The 24,942-nt window shown below is 39.4% G+C and overlaps 1 protein-coding gene across 4 annotated transcripts in view; it reads left to right on the top strand.

Moving 5' to 3' along the window:
• LOC115733326 (ankyrin repeat-containing protein ITN1-like) overlaps positions 1–24,490 on the top strand; it is a 32,435-nt gene extending 7,945 nt beyond the window's left edge. For 3 of the 4 annotated variants that reach the window (XM_048277810.1, XM_048277811.1, XM_048277812.1), the window contains one exon: positions 23,841–24,490. In XM_048277810.1, the coding sequence (XP_048133767.1) occupies positions 23,841–24,452 (612 nt within the window). In that variant the 3' untranslated portion in view covers positions 24,453–24,490. Of the gene's footprint in view, positions 1–22,313; positions 22,371–22,818; positions 22,867–23,321; positions 23,756–23,840 lie in introns of those variants that run through there. The other variant, XM_030663990.2, reaches the window with a different exon arrangement.
• The last annotated feature ends 452 nt before the right edge of the window (positions 24,491–24,942 follow it).

Raw genomic sequence — 24,942 nt, 5'->3', positions numbered from 1 at the left:
AATGATAAAAAATTCCACATGTGACAAAAAAATTAATAAAAAATAATAAAAAGCCACGTAGGATGATTTGCCAGAAGTAGCACTCAAGTGATCGGTTTTGCTTATATTTGGTACTCAAGTGAATGAAAAAAAAATTGTGGCACTCAAATGAGCGCCATACACAAATTGTGGCGCTAGCGGTGTACTTATCCCAAGGCGCTCATTTTTGCTGATAGCTTTATTCGATTAAAGGCTTCCAAATTAACTTGCCTTAATATCTTTTCTGAGCCCGAGAAAAGAAGCGACTTTACTTGGTAAAGACTCATTGGTACCAAAAAAAAAAAGGAAATTGGAACCTTTCCATTTCATATCTATATTTTACGTGATTTTTTTTTGCTTTAGGAAAATACTACTTAGAATCGAATTGAAATTACTTAATTCTGCTTTTGCCGCAGACAAAAGTGAGGTGCCTGTTTTTACCAATAGCTTTATTTGGCTAAAGGCTTCCAAATTAACTTGTATGAATAGCTTTCTTGAGCCCAAGTAAAAAGCGGCTTAACTTGGTAAAGATCCTATTGGCATCAAAAGCGGGACACTAAAACATTTCCATTTCATATCTATGTTTCGCATGAATTTTTCTTTAGGAAGATACTGTCTTGAATTGAATTGAAATTCCGTGCTTCTGCTTTTGGGCCAGGCAAAATTGAGGTGCTTGTTTTTACCATTAGCTTTATTTGGCTAATGGCTTCCAAATGAACTTGCATGAGCAGCTTTCTTGAGCCCGAGCAAAGAAGAGGCCTAACTTGGTAAAGATTCCATTGGTGTCAAAAGCAAGACATTGAAACAATTCTATTTCACATCTATATTTTGCGTGATTTTTTTTTCTTTAGGAAGACACTACCTTGAATCGAATTGAAATTCCTTGCTTCTGTTTTTGGGCCAGACAAAAGTGAGGTGCCCGTTTTTACCGATAGCTTTATTCGGCTAAAGGCTTCCAAATTAACTTGCATGAATAGCTTTCTTGAGCTTGAGCAAAGAAGCGGCTTAACTTGGTAAAGATTCCATTGGTGTCAAAAGCAAGACTTGAAACATTTCCATGTCACATCTATATTTTGCATGAAATTTCTTTTCTTTAGTGAGGTTCCCATTTTTATCGATAGCTTTAATCAGCTGGAGTTTCTAAATTAACTTGCTTGAATAGCTTTCTTGAGCCCCGAGAAAAGAAGCAGCCTAACTTGGTAAAGATTCTATTGGTGTCAAAAGCAGGAGATTGAAACAATTCTATTTCACATCTATATTTTGTGTGAAATTTTTTTTCTTTACAAATACGCTGCCTTGAATTGAATTGAAATTAGCAAGATACTGCCTTGAATCAAATTGAAATTCCTTGCTTCCGCTTTTGGGCCGGATAAAAGTGAGGTGCCCGTTTTTGCCGATAGCTTAATTCGACAGGAGTCTTCCAAATTAACTTGCTTGAATAGCTTTCTTGAGCCCGAGAAAAGAAGCAGCCTAGCTTGGTAAAGATTCCATTGGTGTCAAAAGCAGGACATTGAAACAATTCCATTTCACATCTATATTTTGCGTGAATTTTTTTTTCTTTAGGAAGATACTACCTTGAATCGAATTGAAATTCCTTGCTTCTGCTTTTGGGCTAGATAGAAGTGAGGTGCCCGTTTTACCAATAGCTCTAGTCGACTAAAGGCTTCCAAATTAACTTGCATGAATAGCTTTCTTGAGCTCGTGCAAAGAAGCGGCTTAACTTGGTGAAGATTCTGTTGGTGTCAAAAAGCAGGACACTGAAACATTTCCATTTCGCATCTATATTTTGCATGAAGTTTCTTTTCTTTAAGAAGATATTGCCTTGAATCCAATTGAAATTCCTTGCTTTTGCTTTTGGGCCAGACAAAAGTGAGGTGCCTATTTTTGTCGATAGTTTTATTCCGCTAGAGTCTTCCAAATTACTCGTTTGAATAGCTTTCTTGAGCCCGAGAAAAGAAGCAGCTTAACTTGGCAAATATTCAATCGATGTCAATGAGCGGAGTGAAATCTAACAGGGACAAAGTCACCTTAAAATAACGATTTGATAACTAGGGGCTGAATCTAATTTACGTGAATAAAAAAAGTTAATTCTTGCTTGCTTGCATTAGTTATAGGAGCTTGCCTTTACGCTAGGGGAGGTGCTTGTCTTTAAGGAAGCAATGAGATTCTCCCTAAGGAGACTAAAGCCATTTGATAATTGACATTTCACCGATTTTTTGCGTTCTCCGTTTACTTTGTCGTGGAAGGGCGGCTGCAACCAGGAGAGCAACCCAATGGCGGTGCCACCAAGCGAAAAACAAGGAGATTTGTGCATTTCACAACCACCAGTAGGCCCTCGCCTCTAACCAGCAGGATGGCCGGTGACCCCGCTAGGTTTCATCGCGCCTGCCGACCCCCCACCAGCGGTGGGCTGGCGGCCCCAAGCGGGAGGGGCAGCCCTCCCGCCTATGTGTGGCTTTTTTTTTAATTAGGGAAAAGATAAAAAATGAATAGAAAAATTAAAATGTGAAATGATGAAAACGCCCTTTAGACCAGACCATTTTTTGAAACATTATGACCACTTCGGGCCCTTAATTGAAACGTACTATGTCACTTTAGGTCCTTATTTAAAATATAGTTCATTTTGAGCCCTTATTTGAAAAAATAAGAGGACTTCAAGCATTTTTTTGGATTTTTCCCAAAAAAGAATAATATAAAGCTGTTGACGCTTGAATTTGTGTTGATGAATACAATGAGGGCACCATATTGAGTATGTTTCTCTAGCTCATCCATTGCCATAGCAAACCAATAACCATCGCGACTGAAGCCACGGTTATTTTTCGACGAGGACCATTAATGTCATCATCCAATAAAGTTTGATGCCTACTCTCTCTGCCCGTGTTAGCACTAGGGAAAATCTTCATGAAGTTCTATACATAGAAATGAAAATCAAACTTGTTCTCATGATTAAATGAAGGTAAAAGTTGAGAGTTAACATGGGAGTAGACTTCTTCCCCCATGTCAATACACAACTAATTTACCTACTTTTGGACTTGAGTAGGTCCTAAAAAGTCAAGGGGAAGGAGATCCCTGGTATGGTGGATGGATCTCCTATGTAGTTCTCTATTCGTATTCCATCTCTCTAGGGAAGAAAAAGATTTGGAAAGACTTCAGAGGCTTGTAGCTGGGGAAGGTAGACCCCAGATTAACTTCCATTAACAATTGCTGGGTAAATAGGTATAGTAGCCTCTCGCGTCAAGAGTCACAGAGAGGAAGCTTCGGCTTCTTGCTGAGTCGATTGGTACTTCCCATAGTGTCAAATTAACCGACTTGTCGAGTCAGTACCCCTGAAAAATCTTCATCTAGTTTTGTACATAGAAATGAAAATCAAACTTATTCTCATGATTAAATGAAGGTAAAAGTTGATAGTCAGCATGGAGCAGACTTCTTTCCCCATGTCAATACACAACTAATTTACCTGCTTTAACGAGCTACTTGTACAACATGGCCAACATGTTAGCAGACTTCTTCCCCAAGACTAAGCGTCCTCCATGCAAGCAACAAATGTCCATAAGTTCTTACACGTATTTGAGATTAATTTCATTACTTCTAAAAAGTTCAAAGGATGAATCGCACAACGTTGGATGGGCAAATGTCACGTATCACTCTGTTCTACTTTAAGGCTGAACGAAATGTTATTGCAGAACGACGTCGTGATGATTCTTATGACTTATCATACACGGGCCTCTTTTTTTCTTAAGAATATGGTGTCAATAGGGAAGGTGAGAAAAGTTAAAGAATCATATAAGTTTTCACAGCTATTTTAGTTTGACATGTACTCATTGTATATTAGGGAAACATCTACATAATTTAGAATAACTATGTTGCGGATTAAGCTACAAATTTCATACAAGTAGCTTCGACTATTCGGTATGAAACGATTTCACCGATTCCATTCATTTTGTAATTGTTTCATAACTTGTTCAAAGTTTGATATAAAGAAATTGCTTAGGAATTGTAAAGATGAATAGTAAAATTTACAGAAGTGATGAGAAAAACTTACAGAAGCTTATTGATAATAAAAAAAGCGCTTTTTATGAATGTTTGTGTTTTTCCTAGTATATGTACCCGAAAAAAAATTAGATCTAATAGTTCATATTTGATAAACGTTTATTATGTCTCAACAGAAAATTCGACATATCCACGTAATTTTTAGCTACCCTAATCAGTTTTGACAAAAAGATAGGTTGGAACCCGTAATTAGTTAGATATTTAAGAAAATCATCATAATATTTTATCAATTTTTTAAATTTTTAGATTTTTTCTTTTTTCTTTTCTTTTCTTCCCCTTCTCCTTCCCCTTTCTTGTTCCACTTCCAGCTTCCCTGTTCTACCTCCATCGATCGCCGAACCCCGATAGCCGGCCGTAGGACGACACTAGAGGCCGAGCCTCTCCGGCCCGGATCTAACGAGGCGAGGCGAGGCGAGGCGAGGCCATCCTCATCCGGCGATGACAAGTTCAAGCCTTGCCATGGCTCGGTGAGGCTCAACCTCGCTAGATCTAAGGCGGCAAGGTCGGCCTTGCCCAGCCATGGTGAGGTTTGCTAGAGCCTCGCCGGTCGTCCTCTCGCTAGTCACCGAGTTTCGATGACCGACGGAGATAGAACAGGGAAGGGGAAGAAAAAGAAAATAAAAAAAATAAAAAATGTAAAAAAATTCAAAAAATTATTAAAATATTAGGTCATGCACGTCCATGTCGGTGCCGGCCGACCAAAATTAGCTGGATGGACTGAATTGACACAATTGCAAAAGTTTTAGAACTGAATAGGAAGGAAAAAAAAGTTTATGACTAAATTGACATAATTGCAATAAGTTTAGGATTTTTTTAGTAATTTTTCATAGATATGTAGTATGTGCCGCGAACCCAACATGTGTGCAGTTCAAAATTATTCACCAAAGTTGAACTCAGTTGCTCTTCCTCTGTGGTACTCCTTTCCTTCAACCCTTCTTTTCAGCATCTAGTTCCCCCCACTTCTTTTCCTCTATCAGGCTGCCAAATGATAGGGCACTTCCACAAATCCTGAAGGATTAGTAGAGCTTTGGGGATCGGCGACCGTTGGAGCACAAAAGAACAAATCTCGAGAGTCCATCGAAAACCTTTGAAGGGTTTATGAGGTGGGACCGCTACCGGTAGTTTACAAAAGCACGTGTCCCGATTGTTCGTTGGGAATCTTTGAAGTGTTCATGAGGCACGATGATCTATTTTTGGAGGTACCATAAAATGCATCTGAATACGACGATTTCAAGATGGCTGATCGTCTCTTGAGATACGGAAGAAATCTTCTCTTAAATCTCAATTCGATTTTGAGGCACCTGCCTTCACTATAAATTAAGGGTGTGCAAAAGAATCGGAAATCGTCGGGACCACACTGGCCTGGTCAATTTTGGGCTGCTCTCATAGGAACTAGTCCCATTCCCGTTTTCGATTTCACGGCAGAACCGATTGCCCCTACCACCTATCAGAGAAAGACCATCTACGTCACAATTTTATGTTGTCTATCTTACGCGTCAATCACGTCAATCTACCTTCCCAACAAATCATGTCGTTTCTCTATGTATTGAAACACGCTCTCTCTCTCTCTCTCTCTCTCTCTCTCTCTCTCTCTCTCAATACACCAGGTTTGACCTTTTGCAGCCTGAAATAACAGCTCGTTGACTTTGCGTTTTGCAAAAAGATAGACGTCAGTGCTTATCTAAAAAATAGTTGGCAATAAAGAAATTGGAGCTATTTATTTGAAGATTCAGACCATCTGAGAAATATGCATGACGGCCGATGGTATGAACGGACAAAGACCCCGAGGGAAAGCAACAGGGGGTATTTGAGCATTCCCCAGGATGAAAGATCAGGACCGTTGGACGCGCTGACTAGAAACGCAAACGATTTTTTTTTTTTTTTGTGCCATGAAGAGCTAGTGGTTCTTGTTCCCTCCCAAGCCATCGTCAGAAAATTATAAAAGAAAGTCTTCCCGATTGGAGCCAACGCCAAGACGTGGTTCTTCTCCTTTACTTCAATGTGAAATTACAAGTTCAATCTGAGCTGATTAATGGGTAGGGCATGAAGATCCACGTTTGAGCCTCCCAATAATTTAAAAAGATAATCGATTTTTCTACACTTAAATGATCGGGCTTGAGCAGGCTGGGCTCGAGAGGAGAATCGCTTCTCCAGGCCTACCCATTTTGCTCCTCGAATCGACCAAGACGATGTGGGGCCCATTGGGCCACTTGCCCGATGATCGGGTCTAGGCCCAAACACGATATGACAGGATAACTATTAAAAAAGTCATAAACATTTGGCAATTATCTCAATTCAATCCTAAATCTTTTTGCATTTAAGTCAATTCAGTCCATCCGACCGATTTTGATCTTAATCTGCTGATGTGGCGTAGCGCGGCTGACACCGAAGTGGACAATTTTAAATAATTTTTTAATAATTTGCCAAATTTCTTATTTATTTTTTTCTTTTCTTTCTTCCCTTCCTCCTTCCTCTAGCCAGCCGAATTAGCATAATTACAATAAATTGAAACATCTCCATTTTACATCTATTTTTTTGTGTGAAACCTTTTTATTTAGAAAGATTTTACCTTGAATCGAATTGAAGTTCTTTGCGTGTGCTTTCGGGCCGGACAAAGTGAGGTGCTGCGTTTTGCTTCGAGCTTTATTCGACCCCAGGTTTGCAAATTAAGTTGCCCGAATAGATTTTCCGAGCTTGAGAAAAGAATCTACTTAACTTGGTAATGACTCAATTCGATCATGGTGTCAGGGGACGGTATGAATTCCATTGTAGAAAAGGGAGACGAAGTCGCCTTCTAGGGAATGAACCAAATGTTATGTGCCCCAAAGCCCAAAAAAATGACCAAAATGTCCTAAATCTTTTGATGATTTGTCAATTCAGTCCTACATTTTTTAAGTTTTGAATGAAAGTATTTTCTTTAGAAAGATATTATCTTGAATCAAATTGAAGTTCCTTGCGTATGCTTTTGGGCTGTAGTGCTTGATTTTGCTTCGAGCTTTATTCGACTCTAGACTTATAAATTAAGTTGCTCAAATAGATTTCCCGAGCTCAAGAAAAGAATGTGCTTAACTTCATAATGACTCAATTTGATCATGGTGTCAGGGGACGGTATGAAGTCCATTGTAGGAAAGAGAGAGAGTCCCCTTAAAGTGATGGTTCAATCATTGAGGACTAAGCCAAATTATGTGACCCCGAAGCCGAGAAAACTAACCAAAAAGTCCTAAATATTTTGACAATTTGCAATTCAGCATAAATCTTTCAAGTTTTGTGTGAAAGCGTTTTCTCTAGAAAGATATTATCTTGAATCAAATTGAAGTTCCTTGCGTATTCTTTTGGGCCAAATAAAGTGAGTTGCTCGGTTTGCTTCGAGCTATATTCGGTTCTTGGAAGTTAAGTTGCCGGAATAGCTTTCCTAAGCTCAAGAAAAATGATTCAATTTGATCATGGTGTCAAGGGACGGTATGAATTCAATTGCGGGAAAGAGAGACGGCGTCGGCTTAAAGTAATAGTTCGATCACTAGGGACTGAACAAAATGATCTATGCCCCGAAGTTCGAAAAATTGACCAAAAAGTTCTAAATCTTTTGACAATTTACAAATTTAGTCTTGAACCTTTTAAGTTTTATGTGAAAGCATTTTCTTCAGAAAGATTTTATCTTAAGCCGAATTGAAGTTCCTTGCATATGCTTTTGGGCCGGACAAAGTGAGGTGCTCAGTTTTGCTTCGAGCTTTATTCGGCTCGGGGCTTACAAATTAAGTTGCCTGAATAGCTTTCCCGTGCGCAAGAAAAGAATGTGCTTAACTTGCTAATGACTCAATTTGATCATGGTGTCGGGACGGTATGAATGCCATTGTAGGAAGAAAGACAGTCGCCTTAAAAAGCGATGATTCGATCACTAAGGATTGAACCAAATAATTTGTGGCCCCGAAGCCAGGAAAATTGACCAAAAAATCCTAGGCACCTGTTGATCTAGTTGTCCGAGCTGATGAACTTGACCCAATAAATCTATTAGAAGCAACAGAATCTTATGACGATTTACCAATTTAGTCCTAACCTTTTCAAGTTGCATGTGAAAGTGTTTTCTTTAGAAATATTTTATCTTGAATTGAATTGAAGTTCCTTGCGTATGCTTTTGGGCCAGAAAAAGTGAGGTGCTCGGTTTTGCTTTGAGCTTTAATCGGCTCAAGGCTTACAAATTAAATTGTCCGAATAGCTTTCCCAAGCTCTAGAAAAGAATCTGCTTAACTTGGTTATGACTTAACTTGGTCAAGGTGTCGGGGCACGATATGAATTCTATTGTAGGAGAGAGGGATGGAGTCGCCTTAAAGTCATGGTTCGATCACTAGGGACGGAACCTAATGATCTGTGGCCCCGAAGCCCAAGCCTAGTTTCCAATTTGTACAAGTCTAGTCTATGTTCCCGGTGATAATCCGTTTTACAATGAAGTAAACCAACCTCTATAAAGTGGGGAAAATGGATATGCTTTACTTGCTATCGATGTGAGAGCTTATCTTTACGACTGGGGAGGCACTTGTATAAAAGGAAGAATGAACTCCGCCTAAGGTTACTATAACTCATTGGTAATTGAATATCTTACCCATATTTGCATTCTCCCTTCACTTTGTTCTTGAAAGACAACGAGGGTCGCAACTCAATGGGGTCGCAACCAAGTGAAAAATCAGGGAATCCGAATCCTGCAGAGCCACCACGAGGTACATGTTCAGGTTCCGACACATAAAATTTATGGGATGAGCTATGTGGTCTTATAACTTTTATTTTTATTTTTTGTGTCTAGTTTGGCAGCATACGTAATTGGGACTGAATACAGGGACCAAAAAATAAATGAATTTCCAACAAACTTACATTGTAGAAACAATGTGTGGCCATCAATGGACCTATCAAGATGGGTCATAATTTCATTTCTTAACCCACATACGATGGGCTGAGTTATTATGTGGATTAGTTATGTCTAATAAATGAGCCGAAAATTGATTCAAACATAATATGATGTTAAATAGGTCATGTCGACAAAAGGAAAAAAGTCATAAATGGGTTTTCGACTTACTTAGACCCAATCCACCTTTACGAGTCTCTCTTAATTCTCTCTCGCATTCACTCATTCCGCACTTTCACCTCAGCTTGGGTAAGGATTTTCCTAAATGGGTTTAGATATTGAGGTGTTTTATGAACATTGGTCGAGTCGGGTTAGGTATGAGTCACTAGATTTGCATTGCAACAAATGGGTCAACAAACGGGTCTATTTAGGTCGGACCATTTATGACCCAATCCACCGGTTTGATAGGTGTAACCATCAAGTAAAGCATATCCATTTTTTTTTTCTGATACTACTCATGTATCCATGATCCATGGCATACAATGCGTGGTCAATTTTCTATAGAGTTATTTATGTCCATTTCTCTTTCTTGCGACAAAGAGGTTCGCATAGACTTGTGTTCAAAAGACATGGCAACTGATCAAGCTTGCCAAGATAGTCAAAAATCAACCAGAGGTTTGTCACTCTGAACTTTTTAATTTTCGTTTTTCATAAAAACTCATGTTTTTTGCACTTGACTTTTCTTTAATCCGAAACATCGTAAATCTCATAGCATACGACATATAAATTCAATATAAGCCTATCGTAATTTTTTAAATACAGATAATATCTTGAATTATATTTGAGGATGTCCAAAAAATAATACTTTCTTACTTCAAAGAGTAAAAGAAGGCGGTCATAATTTATGAATGACGTTGTGGAAAAATCAACGGCAATAAGAAATAAAAACTAATTAACAAGAAACGCATTGTTCAGGATATGGAAGTTACAAGGTCCTACAAAACTAATTCATGATACAATACCTATCTCGAAAAAGAAAAATTGTCAAGTTTGACATTAAAGTATTCTTCGCTTTAAAATTTTATCATCTAAGTTCAAGACAGAAAATTCCATGCAATAAATGAGCATGATATTAGTCATTTGTACATGGTCTAAACCGCAGAAACTGTGACTAATGGTCATTTCTCTTTTTGGTAACAAAGGGGTGCACGAAGAAGGAAGTTCAGAAGGCATGACAGATCTTGCAAAAGACCATACGACGTGGACAGAGCGAAACTCCGCGATATTGACATCTGATAAAGGTTTGTCACTTTAGACTTTTAATTCTCGTTTTCCATAAATCTTGCGATTCATGTACTTACATTATTCAGTCCAAAACTTTTTAAATTTCACGGCACACAAATAAATAAAAAATGAAATTTGACAAACGAGGCAGACACACGCGCGAAATAAATTAGTGCGGAATTTGTCTCTAGTACCATGTAAGAAAGTCTGACCATAAAATTTAAGCTAATAGGGGGAGAGGGGAGACCACAAGCATATAAAGAGTACATAAATTTCATGATCAAGTGACGTGGGACATTTCAACTCCGTATTAATTCTAATATAACCTCTTGGTCTTTTTGAAAAAACCGAGTTATATCTTGTATTATAATTGAGAGGCTGCCCGAGTAAAAAATATTTTTTTTCACATGCAAAGAGTAAAGGAAGGTGCAAAAGTTCCCTTGGGTAAATCACCGCCTCTTCGCTTGCATCCGCACTTTCCTGGAAACTTTGAGCCGCTGCAGGGGTTACACTTGACTTGAAAAAACGAAAAAACAAGTACAAATGCCTTAATGTGCAATTTTTGCAGTCATGCCCAAAGCAGTGGTCGATGAAGAACACAGATTATTGTTTGAAGCCGTGGTGAACGATGATTGGAGAGAAATCGAGAGGGTCCTCAACGGAAACCGCACAGCGATGACAGCCAAAGTTGTGACCTTAGAACACGACCACCTTACTGTGCTCGATGTTGCGGTTATGGCCCCACGAGATCATTTGGTCGAGAAGTTGGCCAACCACTTCCTTCCAACATGTGAAGATCTCGATCTGAGTAGAGCCGTCCACTACGCTGTCCGGGGAGGAAGAATAAGGATGGTAAAGGCATTAGTAGACAAAATTGGTGCTGAATCTACAATTATTGACGATGCCTTGGAGATTGCTGCTGAATCTGCAGCTAATCAAAAGGAGATCATCTGGTACCTGAGCAGGCGTCTAAAACATACCCCAAATAAAGAAACCATACGTCTCCTTATTAACGCTGGCCATTTTGGTAGGATTTACACTCAGCTCGTCTTATCTCATCTTCTTCGTTGTATACGTGAATTAACCTTCTTTTTTTTTTTTGTTCTTGCGTCCCAAAAGACATATGCCTGTATTTAGCTCGCAAATACCCCAGCGATCAAACCGGAGGCATGGAGCATTTGGGAATCTTGGCGATACTGACTCCTTACTTCCATAATGGAGCTGAACTCAGTTTTTGGCAAAATTGTATTTACGAATGTAGGTATTTGTTGCGGTCCTTTTGATAGATATGTACAATTGGAACAACTCTATCGTGTTCACTTTATCTGTTCCCATTTTCAGTTATCCCTCTATGCTTGGTCGACACATCATTTGACGACTCCAAGAACACGAAGATGGCTCGAGGTACTTCTATCGATTTGCTTAGTGGATCGACTAACATGCACAAAAAAAAAAAAGCGCATATCATTGAGGGACTACATTTATGTATACAAATTAACATCTTAACCATAATATATGTCACATATTAATATCTAATAACATTTGAAAAGTCAGTGGAGAAGCCTTGCTCGATGTCAAATTGCCGAGTAGAATTATTGAGAGCTGTAGATTTTGGATTTCAGGCAATAAAGGTTGATCGATCCAAGTTATTTTCTAGCATGATCAAGCATTATAAAACAGAAGCAATTTCCATTTCGCGAGTGCGACATGGATTTTCTAATTCGTGGTCAATTCCTAATATGTTGAAATGACTCGTCTCTTCTCTTTGTGGTGGCAGTACAACTAGCACTAAACCAGTTCAAGAGATCACTATGGAATCTTGCCACAACACTAGGTACACGAAATTGTTGTGTTATATACAGAAAAATGACATTATTCCATCCATGGGTAGAGATCTCCAAATTTGAAGTGCATATTGATACTTTCAGTATGTTTCCCTTGATAGGATAGTCATTTATATCGACAGGCTCTCAATTCGTATATTATAAGGTTCAATTCTAGTCAATTTAATTCGAAGTTTAGACTATATGTATCCATTAGGTGAATCTGTAATACTATTTAAGCGAAAACAAGTCTACTGATCCATCGCTGCATCTACCCATTTTTTTAAAAAAAAAAACTCCTTTTTATCTCGTATGATTTTTGGTGCATTAATCACAGATCCATTTGTTCTCCAATGCATGCATTTTGATTTTCAAGCCATATCAAGTTTGTTTTCTCGATTATTATCTGAAATCCATTATTTTCTCTCGACTCCGATATATTTACAAAAGAACACGGCGCAAACGTGAAAGCTTCTATAAGCTTTTGGTTTTTCATCCTCTGGAAATTTGCTTATTTGATGTTACGTGCAGCACCTTTCATCAAAAGGGTTGGTGAAGTGAAGTTCAGGAACAAATGTGCTCTTGACTTCACAGAACTAGTTCTTACCGAGGGAAAGAAAGCTAAGGATACTAATCAAATACCCAAGCTTCTAGGGACTTCACTCCGTGACGCTGCATCTCATGGAGTCTTTGAAATTGTGGATTTATGTCTTAAATATTTTCCGGAGTTGATGTGGGATACCAACTTCGCACAAGAGCTGGTGAAAGAAATTGTGAAGGGACGACATGTTGAGTTGTTTAGACTAGTGAACTCACATAACTCTATTCGATGTTCGGTGGGCAACGATATTCCGGATGACCTAATGAAGGCTGTTGTCAAATGGTCACCAAGGTGTGTATCCCCTGATGTTTCTGGAGCAGCTTTCCTTCTGCAGAGGGAGCTTCAGTGGTTTCAAGTCAGTTCTCCTTAGTCGTTTGCCTCCTTTTTTGTTTTATTTATTTGACATTTACATTGATACGCTTCCTTTATTTTATTCTGAAGGTAGCGGAAGTTACCAACTTCCCATCTTTCAAATGGCTGAAATTTGACCCAGAAAGAAAATCATACTGGCAAATTTTTGTAGAAGAACGCAAAGAGTTGCACAAGGAGGCAGGGGAATGGATGAAGAGTACATCATCATCTTGCAGTGTCGTGGCGACTCTTATCATTACGGTAACTTTTGCTGCAGCTTTTACAGTACCTGGAGGCAGCTACAGCGATACGGGGATCCCGATATTTCTGAAGAATGGCTCATTCATGGTATTTGCGGCTGCAAACGCTTTCGCTCTCCTCTGTTCTGTCAACGCCACCTTGATGTTCTTGGCTATCCTAACTTCACGCTACGCAATGGAAGATTTCCTCCAATCACTACCGAGGAAAATGATACTGGGCCTCATTTTTCTCTTCCTCTCTTTGGCCTTCATGCTGGTGGCGTTCGGCTCTACTCTTACGATCGTGTTGAGCGGACGATCGAAGTTTATTGATATCGCAGTTCCTTTGTTGGCTGCCATCCCTGTTGTACTGTTCGCGAAGCTGTAGATTCCCTTGTCTATTGAAATGGTCGCATCCACTTGCTGGCCTCGCCTCTTCCGTCCCCTGAAGCTTTGGAAGTGATCTCCATTATTGTTGGGCAAGGACATATGTGATGTGATCTTTGTTTGTAATTGTTACTGTGTGTGAACTGTGATTACCATGGAGTGTGTTCATGTTTTATTTTTATGCTTCATTGCTCACTGCCGTATTAAGGTGAATGGGAGTCGAACAGGTCGATTAACAGCATGTATACGCCACCGAGTGTACTCCTCCTCTTCAACCCTTGCTTTCGGAATCCAGTTCCTCCCCCTTCTTTTCCTATATCGGGCTGTTAAATCTTAAGGCACTTCTACAAATCCCCGAGGATTAGATCTTTGGGGGGTCGGCGGCCATTGGATCACAAATGAACAAATCTCGAGCATCCCTCGAAAAACCTTTGAAGTGTTTTATGAGGTGGGATCACTACCGGTAGATTGCAAAAATGCAAATCTGCTATCATTCGTTCATTGAGTACCTTTGAAGTGCTTATCGGGCATGATAATCTGTTTCGGAGGCACGATAAAATGCATTTGAATACGGCATTTTTAAGATGACGGCGGATCGTCTCTCGAGATCGAGATCCGAAGAAGTCCTCTCTTAAATCTCAATTCACTGTCAATAAGAGACAGACCATTCACATCACAATTTATATTGCCTATCTTACCCCCCTTCCCAGCAAAATCATGTTGTGTCTCTATGTATTCCGGCTCTTTCTCTCTCTATGAATACACCAAGTTTGACCTTTTGCAGCCTAAAACAAACAGCTCGTTGACTTTGCGCTTTGCAAAAAGATAGACGTCAGTGCTTATAAATATATAAATAGTTTGGCAATAAATAAATTGGAGCCATTTATCTGAAGATTCAGAAGGCCATGTGAAAAATATGCAATGACGATGGATGGTATGAACGGACAAAGACCCAGAGGGAAAGCAACCAGGGGGGGGGATTTGACCGTTCCCGAGGAGGAAAGATCGGGACCATTGGACGCGTTGACATGAAACGCAGACTGTTTTCTTTTTATGCCATGAAGAGCTAGCGGTTCCTATTCCCTCTAAGCCGTCGTCAGAAAATTATGAAGGGAGGGTCTCCCAAGTTGGAGTCAACACCGTCACGTGGTTCTTCCCCTGTTCTTCATTGTGTACCCGAAATATCAAATACAAGTTCGATTTGAGCTGATTGATGGGTGTGGCATGAAGATCCATGTTTGAGCCTCGCTACAGTTTAATAAGATAATTGATTTTTCTACACATAAATGATCGGGCTTGAGCAAGTCGGACTCGAGATGAGAATCACTTCTCCACCTTGCCCATTTCGAGTAGACCAAGACGGGCTCGAGATGAGAATCGCTTCTCCAGCATGCCCATTTCTATAATTTAATAAGATAATTGATTTTTTCACACAAAAATGATCGGGCTTGAGGAGGCCGGGCTCGAGATGGGAATCGCTTCTCCAGCTCGCCCATTTCTATAATTTAATAAGATAATTGATTTTTTTACACATAAATGATCGAGCTTGAGGAGGCCAGGCTCGAGATGAGAATTGCTTCTCCAGCCTGCCCATTTCGCCCCTCGAATAGACCAAGATGATGTGGGGCCCACCGGGCCACTTGGCTGATGATCGGGTCTAGGCACAAACACGATACGAGGGGATAATTACCCAAAAAGTTTTAAGCTCATTGCAATTGTATCAATTCAGTCATTAAACTTTTTTTTCTTCGCTAATGGAGTCATAAACTTTTTGTATTTGTGCCAATTCATTGCATCCGGATAATTTTGATATTGATCCATTGACGTGACATGGCACGGCTAGTGCCGACGTAGACAATCTTTAATAATTTTTTTAATAATTTGCCAAATTTCTTATTTATTTTTTCTTTTCTTTCTTCCCTTCCTCCTCCTTTCAATCAGCTAAATTGGCACAATTATAATAAATTTAGGACTTTTTGTGATTTTTCCGGAGGGAATTCACAAAGCGATTATTAAAATTTGTCAAATAAGGGCATGAGGGAGGGGGGATGGGTGTTTCGACATTAACACTAATTGTAACTAAGAGCACGGCGGGCACGAGATTCCTCGAAAGCGGGGCTCGACGGTCGACCCGTCCTTTAAACATTCAATCTAGCCCTGGCGCTACACACTTTTCAATCTTGGCCTACATGACGGCCGACTTACTTGAGACGGCCGGTGCTAACGTAAATAATTTTTAATGATATTTTAATATTTTTTTATTTTTTTTAAAAAAATTTCTTCTCCCTCCTCGTCCCATGCAAAAGATTTCCATGAGCACGTGTGGACACGGGACGACAGACGACGTGGGCGCGTGGCTCTCTTTTTCGTGTGTCAAATTAGTCTAGGATCGGTCTCAAACCGGCGTCGTTTGTGGGGGCCATTAGGAATTCAAGTGGCTGTGTGGCAGGGGGACAATGTTCGTATGGCAATACGAGTCATATGATTCTTGACCATTTATCGTGCGGTACCACATTTTATGCGCGAATTAAGAGGGGACAAGCTCGAGCACAACATGATATGCCCCGTAATTATCCACAAAAAGCCATAAACATATTACATTTTTGTCAATTAAAATATTTTCACGTTTTGCTAATTTAGTCACATCCAATCAATTTTAACTGAAAAACGCTAACCTGAATGACGGCCGACTTATTTGAAACGGTTGGTGCTAACGTGAACAATTTTTAACGATATTTTAATATTTCTTTTGATTTTTTTTTAAATTATTCTCCCTTCTTGTCCCACGCGAAAGATTTCCACGAGCACGTGTGGACACGGGACGACGTGGGCGCGTGGCTCTCTTTCGTGTGTCAAATTAGTCTAGGATCGGGCTTAAACCGGCGTCGTTTTGTGGGGGCCATTAAGAATTCAAGTGGCTGTGTGACAGGGAGACAATGTTCGTATGGCAATACGAGTCATATGATTCTTGGCCTCAAGCGTGTGACGTGAGCTTGAAATGGTCGTGGCTCGTCCCCCATTCTTGTGCATCTTGCCTTCGCCGGGTCACCTGCGTTCGGACCCCATTAATGAGAGGCAAAATAGCAAGGAAGGACAGAAAGCGACGGCTCCTACGGCTTCGGTTCGCCCAGTAGAGGGCAACCTTGGCCAGTGTAGGCGAGGGCGGACCTCACCCAATACCAGCGGAGGGAGAAAGGAAAGAAGAAAAGTAAAGAAAGAAAACATAAGAAAAATATATTATAAAATTATAATAAAAAAAATTATTCACGTCAATCATGCCACGTAGGATAGCCATCGTCCATGTCTGCAATATCCAGCTCAAATTAGCATGATGAACTTAACCGGCAAAGCCTTATAAAAGTTTACGACTCAATTAGCACAATCAAAAAATTTACGGCTGAATTAGCAAAATAACAATAGATTTAGGATTTTTTGGATAATTTTCCCTCTTTCTTTCCTTGTCTGAAACGACCGAGAGAGAAGAAAAACAAGAAAATTTAGGGGTAGAGATGGACGAGATGAATTCGAAAATGGACTATCTGCAACCTCTCGTAAATTAAAGCATAGGCGACGGGGAAAATGAATTTTTCCGCAATTAGTTGATTTGGTGTTCGTCCATTTTCCTGAGCTCTAGCGCCAAGTAGCAATCCGAGCGGTTCTGAATAGCTACAGAATTTTCAATACTCCTTTTTGAGTCAAGCGAATGCAATAAAGTTTTGCAGCTGTTAAGGAAGGAAGATCTGGAAGTTCTCCGCTTCCTTGCTCTTTCTTCATGCAAGTTGCCGGGAATAATACTAGTAAAGCGCCAATGAAAAGGGTTCGCGACGTAAAATGGAATGAGTCGCGCTTGAAGATTCGGATACCTTGTTGTGCCTAGAGAGGAAAAGGAAGAAGAGCAAGAACACGAAAAGGGGTTTGATGAAGATGCGTAATTCTAGAATTAGCTTTCGGCAAAAGTCGGAGAGATGAGAGTTACGGGTAGGACGGGCAAAAAAAAAGAATTATCTTTTACTGAAGTCAAGTGGTACTCTGGAATTAATTGTCCGTTAAGTTCGCCATATGAGAACATCCAAAGATAGCTCATCCTTATCCTGATTGAAAAAAAAAAAAAAGGGTGAAAGGGACGGAGGAGGCGATCAACATTGATAGCCTTCTAGACATTACCATAAGAGTGACACCGCTCTAAAAATGCTGAATTTAACTTGCGACTACCCATTATCGTCCAAGACATGGTTCAAAATTGGCGAGTCCCTTATCACATGTCAGTAGTACGTGACTATCTTTCCATGAGAAGATTGTCCAAAAAGTCGTGAACTTCTTGCATTTTTACCGCCTCGCTTCTGAACCTTTTAATTTTGTCAATTGAATTATAAACATTTTTCATGTTTTGCCAATTGAGTCCATTCGACCAATTTTGATAGGAAATGTTGAAGTGGACATTGGCAGTCCTATGCGCCACGGCTGATGTCAAGATGGCGAGCGCCGATGTGAGCAATTTTTTAATTACTTTGGTATTTTTCAAAATTTTTACTAATTTTTATTTTCATTTTCCCTTTTTTCCTTTTTTTATCTTCTTTGTTTTTTTAGTGTGGCTAGTGAGAGCCGCAATGCCCTCGTTGGCCATGGGCGATGTCGGGTGAGGGCCCGGTGACCCTTATTGGCCACAGCAAAAAAAACAAAGAAAAGGAAAGAAAAAAGGAAAAATAAAAATATCAAAAAAATATTGAAACAATATTACAGGTTATTTAGGCCGGTGTTGACCGTGCCACATAAGACGCGTGATGTCCACGTCAGCGACTTTCAGTCAAAATTAGCTTGATGGATTAACTAATGTGAAAGGATTTAGGACTTAATTGACACAATTAAAAGGATTTATAACTGAATTGATAAAAGTGTAACAAATTTAAGACTTTTTAAACCATTTTCTTTATCTCTCTACAAGGTAACAACCCAAAAGCTCAAGTTAGCCAGAGGTTCGTGCACACGGCTAGAAAAAAGCTTCATAGGTGAGCATGACATCAATCGGCTTACCACACTAGGGGGTGGTCATCCACCTGCTAAATTTTTTCTTTGGTAGGTGAAATCTCTAAAATGCTATGATAAAGTTCTTCCATCTGTTATGGAACATTTAGTATGAGCCACAATTACTCCGTCCCAATTAGGAGCATGAAGTTCCAAGATCGATGAGCTTGTCACCGCCCTTTCCCAAAATGCTCGGATTCGGAAAGTCTCTTCATATGAGGTAGCAAATATCCAAGGCTCATATTGGTCAAAGGAAAACGTTTTCCTGACAGTATTGTCATCGACGATACAATTTCAACTGTAGATTCACATACTATCTTTGCGTATTTTGTATAAAGCACTCATTACTTGGGAGATCGTGTGGTTAGAAATATTTGACAGTATTATCAGACTATTATGTTAACAGCTTTTTTAGTCAAAAGCTCACTAGTGGAACAAATCTAAATTTGCGATCTTATAGAAGATAATGCGACATTATTAACCTTAGACTATCCCATGTTGTTCATGCACTCCTAGTGGAAAGTGCTCTTGGGTATTGCTCGCGAGAAGTATGGAGACGAAGATTTGGGGTCCCCGCCGCCAACTGTCACGGCTAAAGAAAGCTGTAGACACAATTTGAAAACCCGTTGACTTTGAAGATGGGGTCGAATAGCACCACCCACTTGTGTATGTTTTTTCCCCCGAACTTGAATAGAAACTATACAATATCGACCGATTGTCAATGATACCACAAAATAATCATCATATTTTTAGTTTTCTTTAATAATATGGGAATCCAATCATTATCGGCCATCATATGTGGCGTATCATCACATCAGCGATTTCCGACGAAAACCGATCGAAACGACTAAATTGGAGTCTCGTTTAAAGGTTTAGGTTGAAGTGATAAAACTTGAAAGTTTAGAGCAAAATTAGCATATGTACAATAGGTTCAAGACTGGTTCCCAAAAAAAATCGTGGCTAATTCGTCATTATGAGTGATTACTTTACATGGGCTGCTTTGTTTCTTCCTTTGATTGATATGAATAGGAACTTAGATTAGGGAGGTCCTCAAGCATGACTAATCTCCCTAATTGACCAAATCTTGATTAAACAGTGGTCATTATAAGCTACCACTCTTATCTATATCAGAAATATATAAATGGCGTATTTTTCTATCACCCAAGGTCAATGCTGGACACATGATGGAGAGAAGGAAAGAATAATATTCTCAACAACTAAGAGAAAAGTCCAAGTCCAGAGAAACAAAGGCTTATTAACTATGTTGTGTTCACACTGCATTATAAACTAATTACGTGGTAATCTCAAACCCGACGACCCGTTGAAGCATTCTAGAAAGCCTACTCGAGTGGGCACTTCCAAAAGTGGTCCAATATCTTATTATAGGGGAAGAATTAGAGAAATGGTTATCTCACGATCTTTAATCCACTGCGAGATTAACAGCTTATTATGGCCGATAAAAAAGTAAATAAAAGAATCATTCGAACTTGCTGCAAGGTCCACTTCTTCGAGAATTTGTGACCCACAATATGTTGTTACTCTCACAGTCACCCGGATACTATTATGCTAGCGAAACCCAAAAAAAATCAAGTCTGATGATGTCTTTTACGCTAATACGAACGGTGATAAGATCATCGCCAGAGAGGGCCCACGTGGAATGGGGCTACAAATTAGTATTAATCTTATGCCAAAACCTGCTAAAATTAGGGTTTCGATACATCCTTGATTAAGGTTAATCGAATCTATGTGATGGCAATTCACGGATACCGTATTATATGATGTGTACATGGTTTCCAACCATGACTAGATTGTATGACTTGTTGTGAATTACACGTGTGTAAAGACGTGAAATATCTAGATTTATTGTATGACCAATGTGAACATGAATTATTTGATATTTTTTTATTGAAATGAGGGAAAAAAAACTGGTGGTGTTAAATTCAGGTGTGAGAAGAAGTGGGAAACAATGGTAATTTGAATAATAGTAAAGGTGGGGAATAACTTAAGGGGAGAAAGGAAAAGGACCCGCTGCCTTCCTCCATTGACCCTCTTCAAAATCGTCCCCACCGTAGACTTTGACCACTACTTTTCTCTTGGTTTGGTGGCTTCTCCTCTCTCTCATATATCTTTCTTCCCTTTTGTGGGGGGCAAGGCAGTCTCCAGCAATAGGAGCATGTCATCAATATTGATAGGCAAAAAAAAAATATAAAAGAATTTTCCGGACTCGAATCTGTCTTCACAGATACGTGTAGCAACATCGGTTAGGTGCATCAGGTGAGATTTGACTCACGAGATTTGCATCAGGTAAATCTTGTGGAAGACAATCGCAGGTGGGTGGAGCAACAGCGCATGAGACGATCAAATAAAGGTTTGTCACTTTGATCTCACAACTTTCGTGCTTCATAAATCGGGTGTTTCCACGCATTGTTCCACGCATTGACTTTATTTAATCAAAAGCATTTTAAATTTATTAGCATACATATTGTTAGAAGATGGAGTTTGACGAACGAAGTACAAGCACGAGTGAAATAAATCAATGCAAACCCTGACTCTATACCATGTAAGAAAGTCCAACCATAAAGTTTAAGTCGATAGAAGGAGAGAGACCACGTATATATGCATAGAGTATATAAATTTCACAGTCAAGCCATCATGCTAGTATATTAATTCAAATATAATCTTTTCGTTATTCTTAAAATGCGAATTACTTCTTGAATTATAATTGAGACAGCCCAAATAAAAAAATTCTTTTTTGACTTGCGAAGAGTAAAGGAAGGTGAAAAAGGTCTGTTAAGTAAATCACTGCCTCTTCAATGGCATCTGAGTTTCATGGGAACTTTGAGAAAGGGCAATGGTTACAGTTAGACCTAAAAAGCAAGAAGTGTGAAAGCCTAAGGATTTTTGGTGTTCAATTTTTGCAGTCCTGCCAAGAGCGAAGGTAATTTAGAACCATCGATCATTGTTTGAAGCCGCATGGAAAGGTGATTGGAAAACTACCGAGAAACTCCTCAATGAAGACATTGCAGCAATGACAGCCAATGTTATGACCACTGAAAGTCAGGGCTTTACTGTGCTCGAAGTTGCGATTATGGGCGAACAAGATCAGTTGGTTGAGAATCTGATCAAGCACTTTCCTCAATATCACAATCCTAGTCGGGCCCTCCACTTTGCTGCTCGAGGGGGAAGAATAAGGATAGTAAAGGCATTAGCAGACGAAGTTGTGTATGATCCTGAAATTATAGCTGACGCGTTGGAACTCGCATCCACGTTTTCTCCTACGCAAAAGGAGGTTATCTGGTACCTGGTCAAGCGTACAAAACCATATCAAACTACCTGGTCCAAACTTGTTCATTCTGGCCATTTGGGTAGCATTTCACACTTGCTCATCTTATCTCATTATCTTCGTTGTTCACCTGAATTAACTTTTTTGTTTGTGTCCCAAAAGACATACTCTTGTATTTAGCTCGCAAATACCCCGGCACTTTGGGAGACCCGGGAGAAGACCTCGAGATCGAAGATGCTAGCTTTCTCGAATTTTTCGTGACACTGACTCCTTACTTCCATAGTGGAGCTAAACTCAATTTTTTGCAAAAAGCTATTTACAATTGTAGGTACATGTGGCGCTTCTTATGTTACATATGTACAATTCGAGCAACTCTATTCCCGTGGTGTTCACTCTATTTATTACCATTTTTTAGGTATCCCTCTATGGTTGGTCGATACAGTGTTTGACAACTCCAAAGACACGAAGATGGCTCGAGGTATTTTTGTTGATCTGCTTAATGGATGCACTAACAACATGACCAAAATATATATATATATATATATATATATATATATATATATATATATATATCATTCATTAAGAACAATGTTAACGGACAGGGACTACATCTATTGGTACAAATTAATAACTAAACCACCATGTATGTCACAAACCAATCTCTAATATAAAATTTGCAAAGTTGGTTGAGAAGTCTTACTCAATGTCAAAATTGCCAAGAAGAACTGTTGAGAATTGTAGATTTGGATTGCAAGTCATAGAGGCTGATTGATCCAGAGTTGTTTTCTAACATGTTCAAGCATTATTAAATTCAATTACATGTGCTATTTTCATTTAACGTTTGTGATACTATCTTTTAATTTCATCACTACTTCTTGATTTGCTAACATAATTCGTCTCTTCTCTCTGTGGTGTAGCACTACTAGCACTTAATCGGTTCAAGATATCAGTCTGGAATCTTGTCACAAAATCAGGTACATGAAGGTGCTATTTTATATATGGATAAAGCACATGGGTAGAGATCTCTAATTAAAAGTGTATATTGATACTTTCAGTATATCCCTTTGAGATCATTGTTATTAACATACGACTTGATTCTAATTAGTTTAATTCAAGGTTTACGCTATAAGCATCCATTAGGTGAACCCGTAAAAATATTCAATCGAAGGCAGGTTTATCGATCCATTGCTGAATTTATCCATTTCTTAGAAGAAAAAAAATCTTTTTTCTCTTAAGACATCATGTGTGCTCATCGATAGATCCACCTGTTCTATGATTCATGCATTTTAACTTTTTCAAAGCCTTATCAAGTTTGTTTTCCCGATTAATGACTTAAATCCATCATTTTCCACACACTGTAAATGTGAAACCTTTTTAACCTTTTTATTCTTCATCATTAGTAAAATTACCTATCTGATGTTACGTGCAGTACCTTTCATCAAAAGTTGTGGAGAATTGAAGTTGAGGCACAATTGCTTGCTTGAGCTTGCAGAACTAGCTCTTACGGAGATGAAGAGTAATATGGGAACGCCCAAAATGCTTGAATTTCTATTAACTTCAGGCGTTGTCCTTGACGCTGCATCACGCGGAATCTTTGAATTTGTGGACTTATGTCTTAAAAATTTTCCGGAGTTGATGTGGGATGACAATTTCGCAAAAGAACTGATAAAAAAAGTTGTGAAGGGACGGCATGTTGAGTTGTTTAGACTAGTGAGGACACACAACCGCGTTCGATATATTGCTGAAGATCTTTCGATCGACGTTGATCTAATGAAGGCTGTAGCCGAATGGTCATCAAAATGTGTATCCTCGGATGTTTCTGGAGCAGCTTTTCTTCTGCAGAGGGAACTTCAGTGGTTTCAAGTCAGTTCTCTTTACTCGTTTGCCTCCCTTTTATGCTCTATAATGTCAATTAATATTAATAGGCGTTCTTTATTTTTTTTTTAAGGTAGTGGATGTTAGCACCTTTCCTTCTCTTAAATGGCTGAAATATCAAGAAGACAAGAGCACACATTGGGAAGTTTTCGTACAACAACGGCAAGAGTTACTTAAGGACGCAAGGCAATGGATGAAGGATACATCATCCTCTTGTAGCCTCGTTGGGACTCTCATTATTACGATAGCTTTCGCTGCAGCTTTCATGGTACCTGGAGGCAACGACAACAATATGGGGATCCCGACACTTCTGAAGAACAACTCATTCATGGTATTCACAGTTGCAAACTCTCTTGCTCTCTTTTCCTCCGTCGCCGCCACGTTGATGTTCTTGGTTGTCCTAACTTCATGCTACGCAATTGAAGATTTCCTCTTCTCACTCCCGAGAGACATGACACTGGGCCTCACTTTTCTATTCCTCTCATTGGCTGTTATGCTGGTGGCATTTAGTTCTGCTCTTATGATCGTCCTGAGCGAACAATGGAGGTGGATTTACATCCCAGTTGCTTTGCTGGCTGCCGTCCCTATCGTAATGTTCTCAATCTTACAGCTTCCCTTGTACGTTGAAATGGTCGAATCCACCTACTGGCCTCGCCTCTACCGTCCCCTGAAGCTTTGGAAGTAATCTCTATTATTATTGGACAAGAACATTGGTTATGTAATTGTTAAATATGTCTCGAGTTTAAAATTGTTATTGGCACCACAAGACAAAATATGGGGACCACGTTTGATCATTACTCAAGATTTTGGTCTGATAGGAAAGAAAGAAGTGCACGACCTCTTTCTTGAGTAATGGTAGATCAAGAGATCACGGTGGGTCCCAGAGAGTTCAAAAAGAAAGAAGAGCACATGGCTTCTTCATGCAATTGTCGTTCACAAAAGAGAAGGAAATTTTGTGGGCCCAGCGGTGGTGGATGAAAGGAATAAAAGAAGAAAAAGGTAGGGATTGCTTTCCCCCTTTTCTCTTGAACCTGCAGAAGCCGTATAGAAGGAAAGAAGGGTTTCTTGTATATTATAATGAGCACCCAAAAGAAGAGAGGGAGGTGTGCTGCACAAAAGGGCTTCTCATCGCACAAAGAAGAAGTTGCACAGAAGGCACTAAGAGAAGGGGATTA

Source organism: Rhodamnia argentea, chromosome 4 (genome assembly GCF_020921035.1).
Source record: "Rhodamnia argentea isolate NSW1041297 chromosome 4, ASM2092103v1, whole genome shotgun sequence".
Taxonomy (NCBI): Eukaryota; Viridiplantae; Streptophyta; class Magnoliopsida; order Myrtales; family Myrtaceae; genus Rhodamnia; species Rhodamnia argentea.
This window is presented reverse-complemented; position numbering and strand designations above follow the sequence as displayed.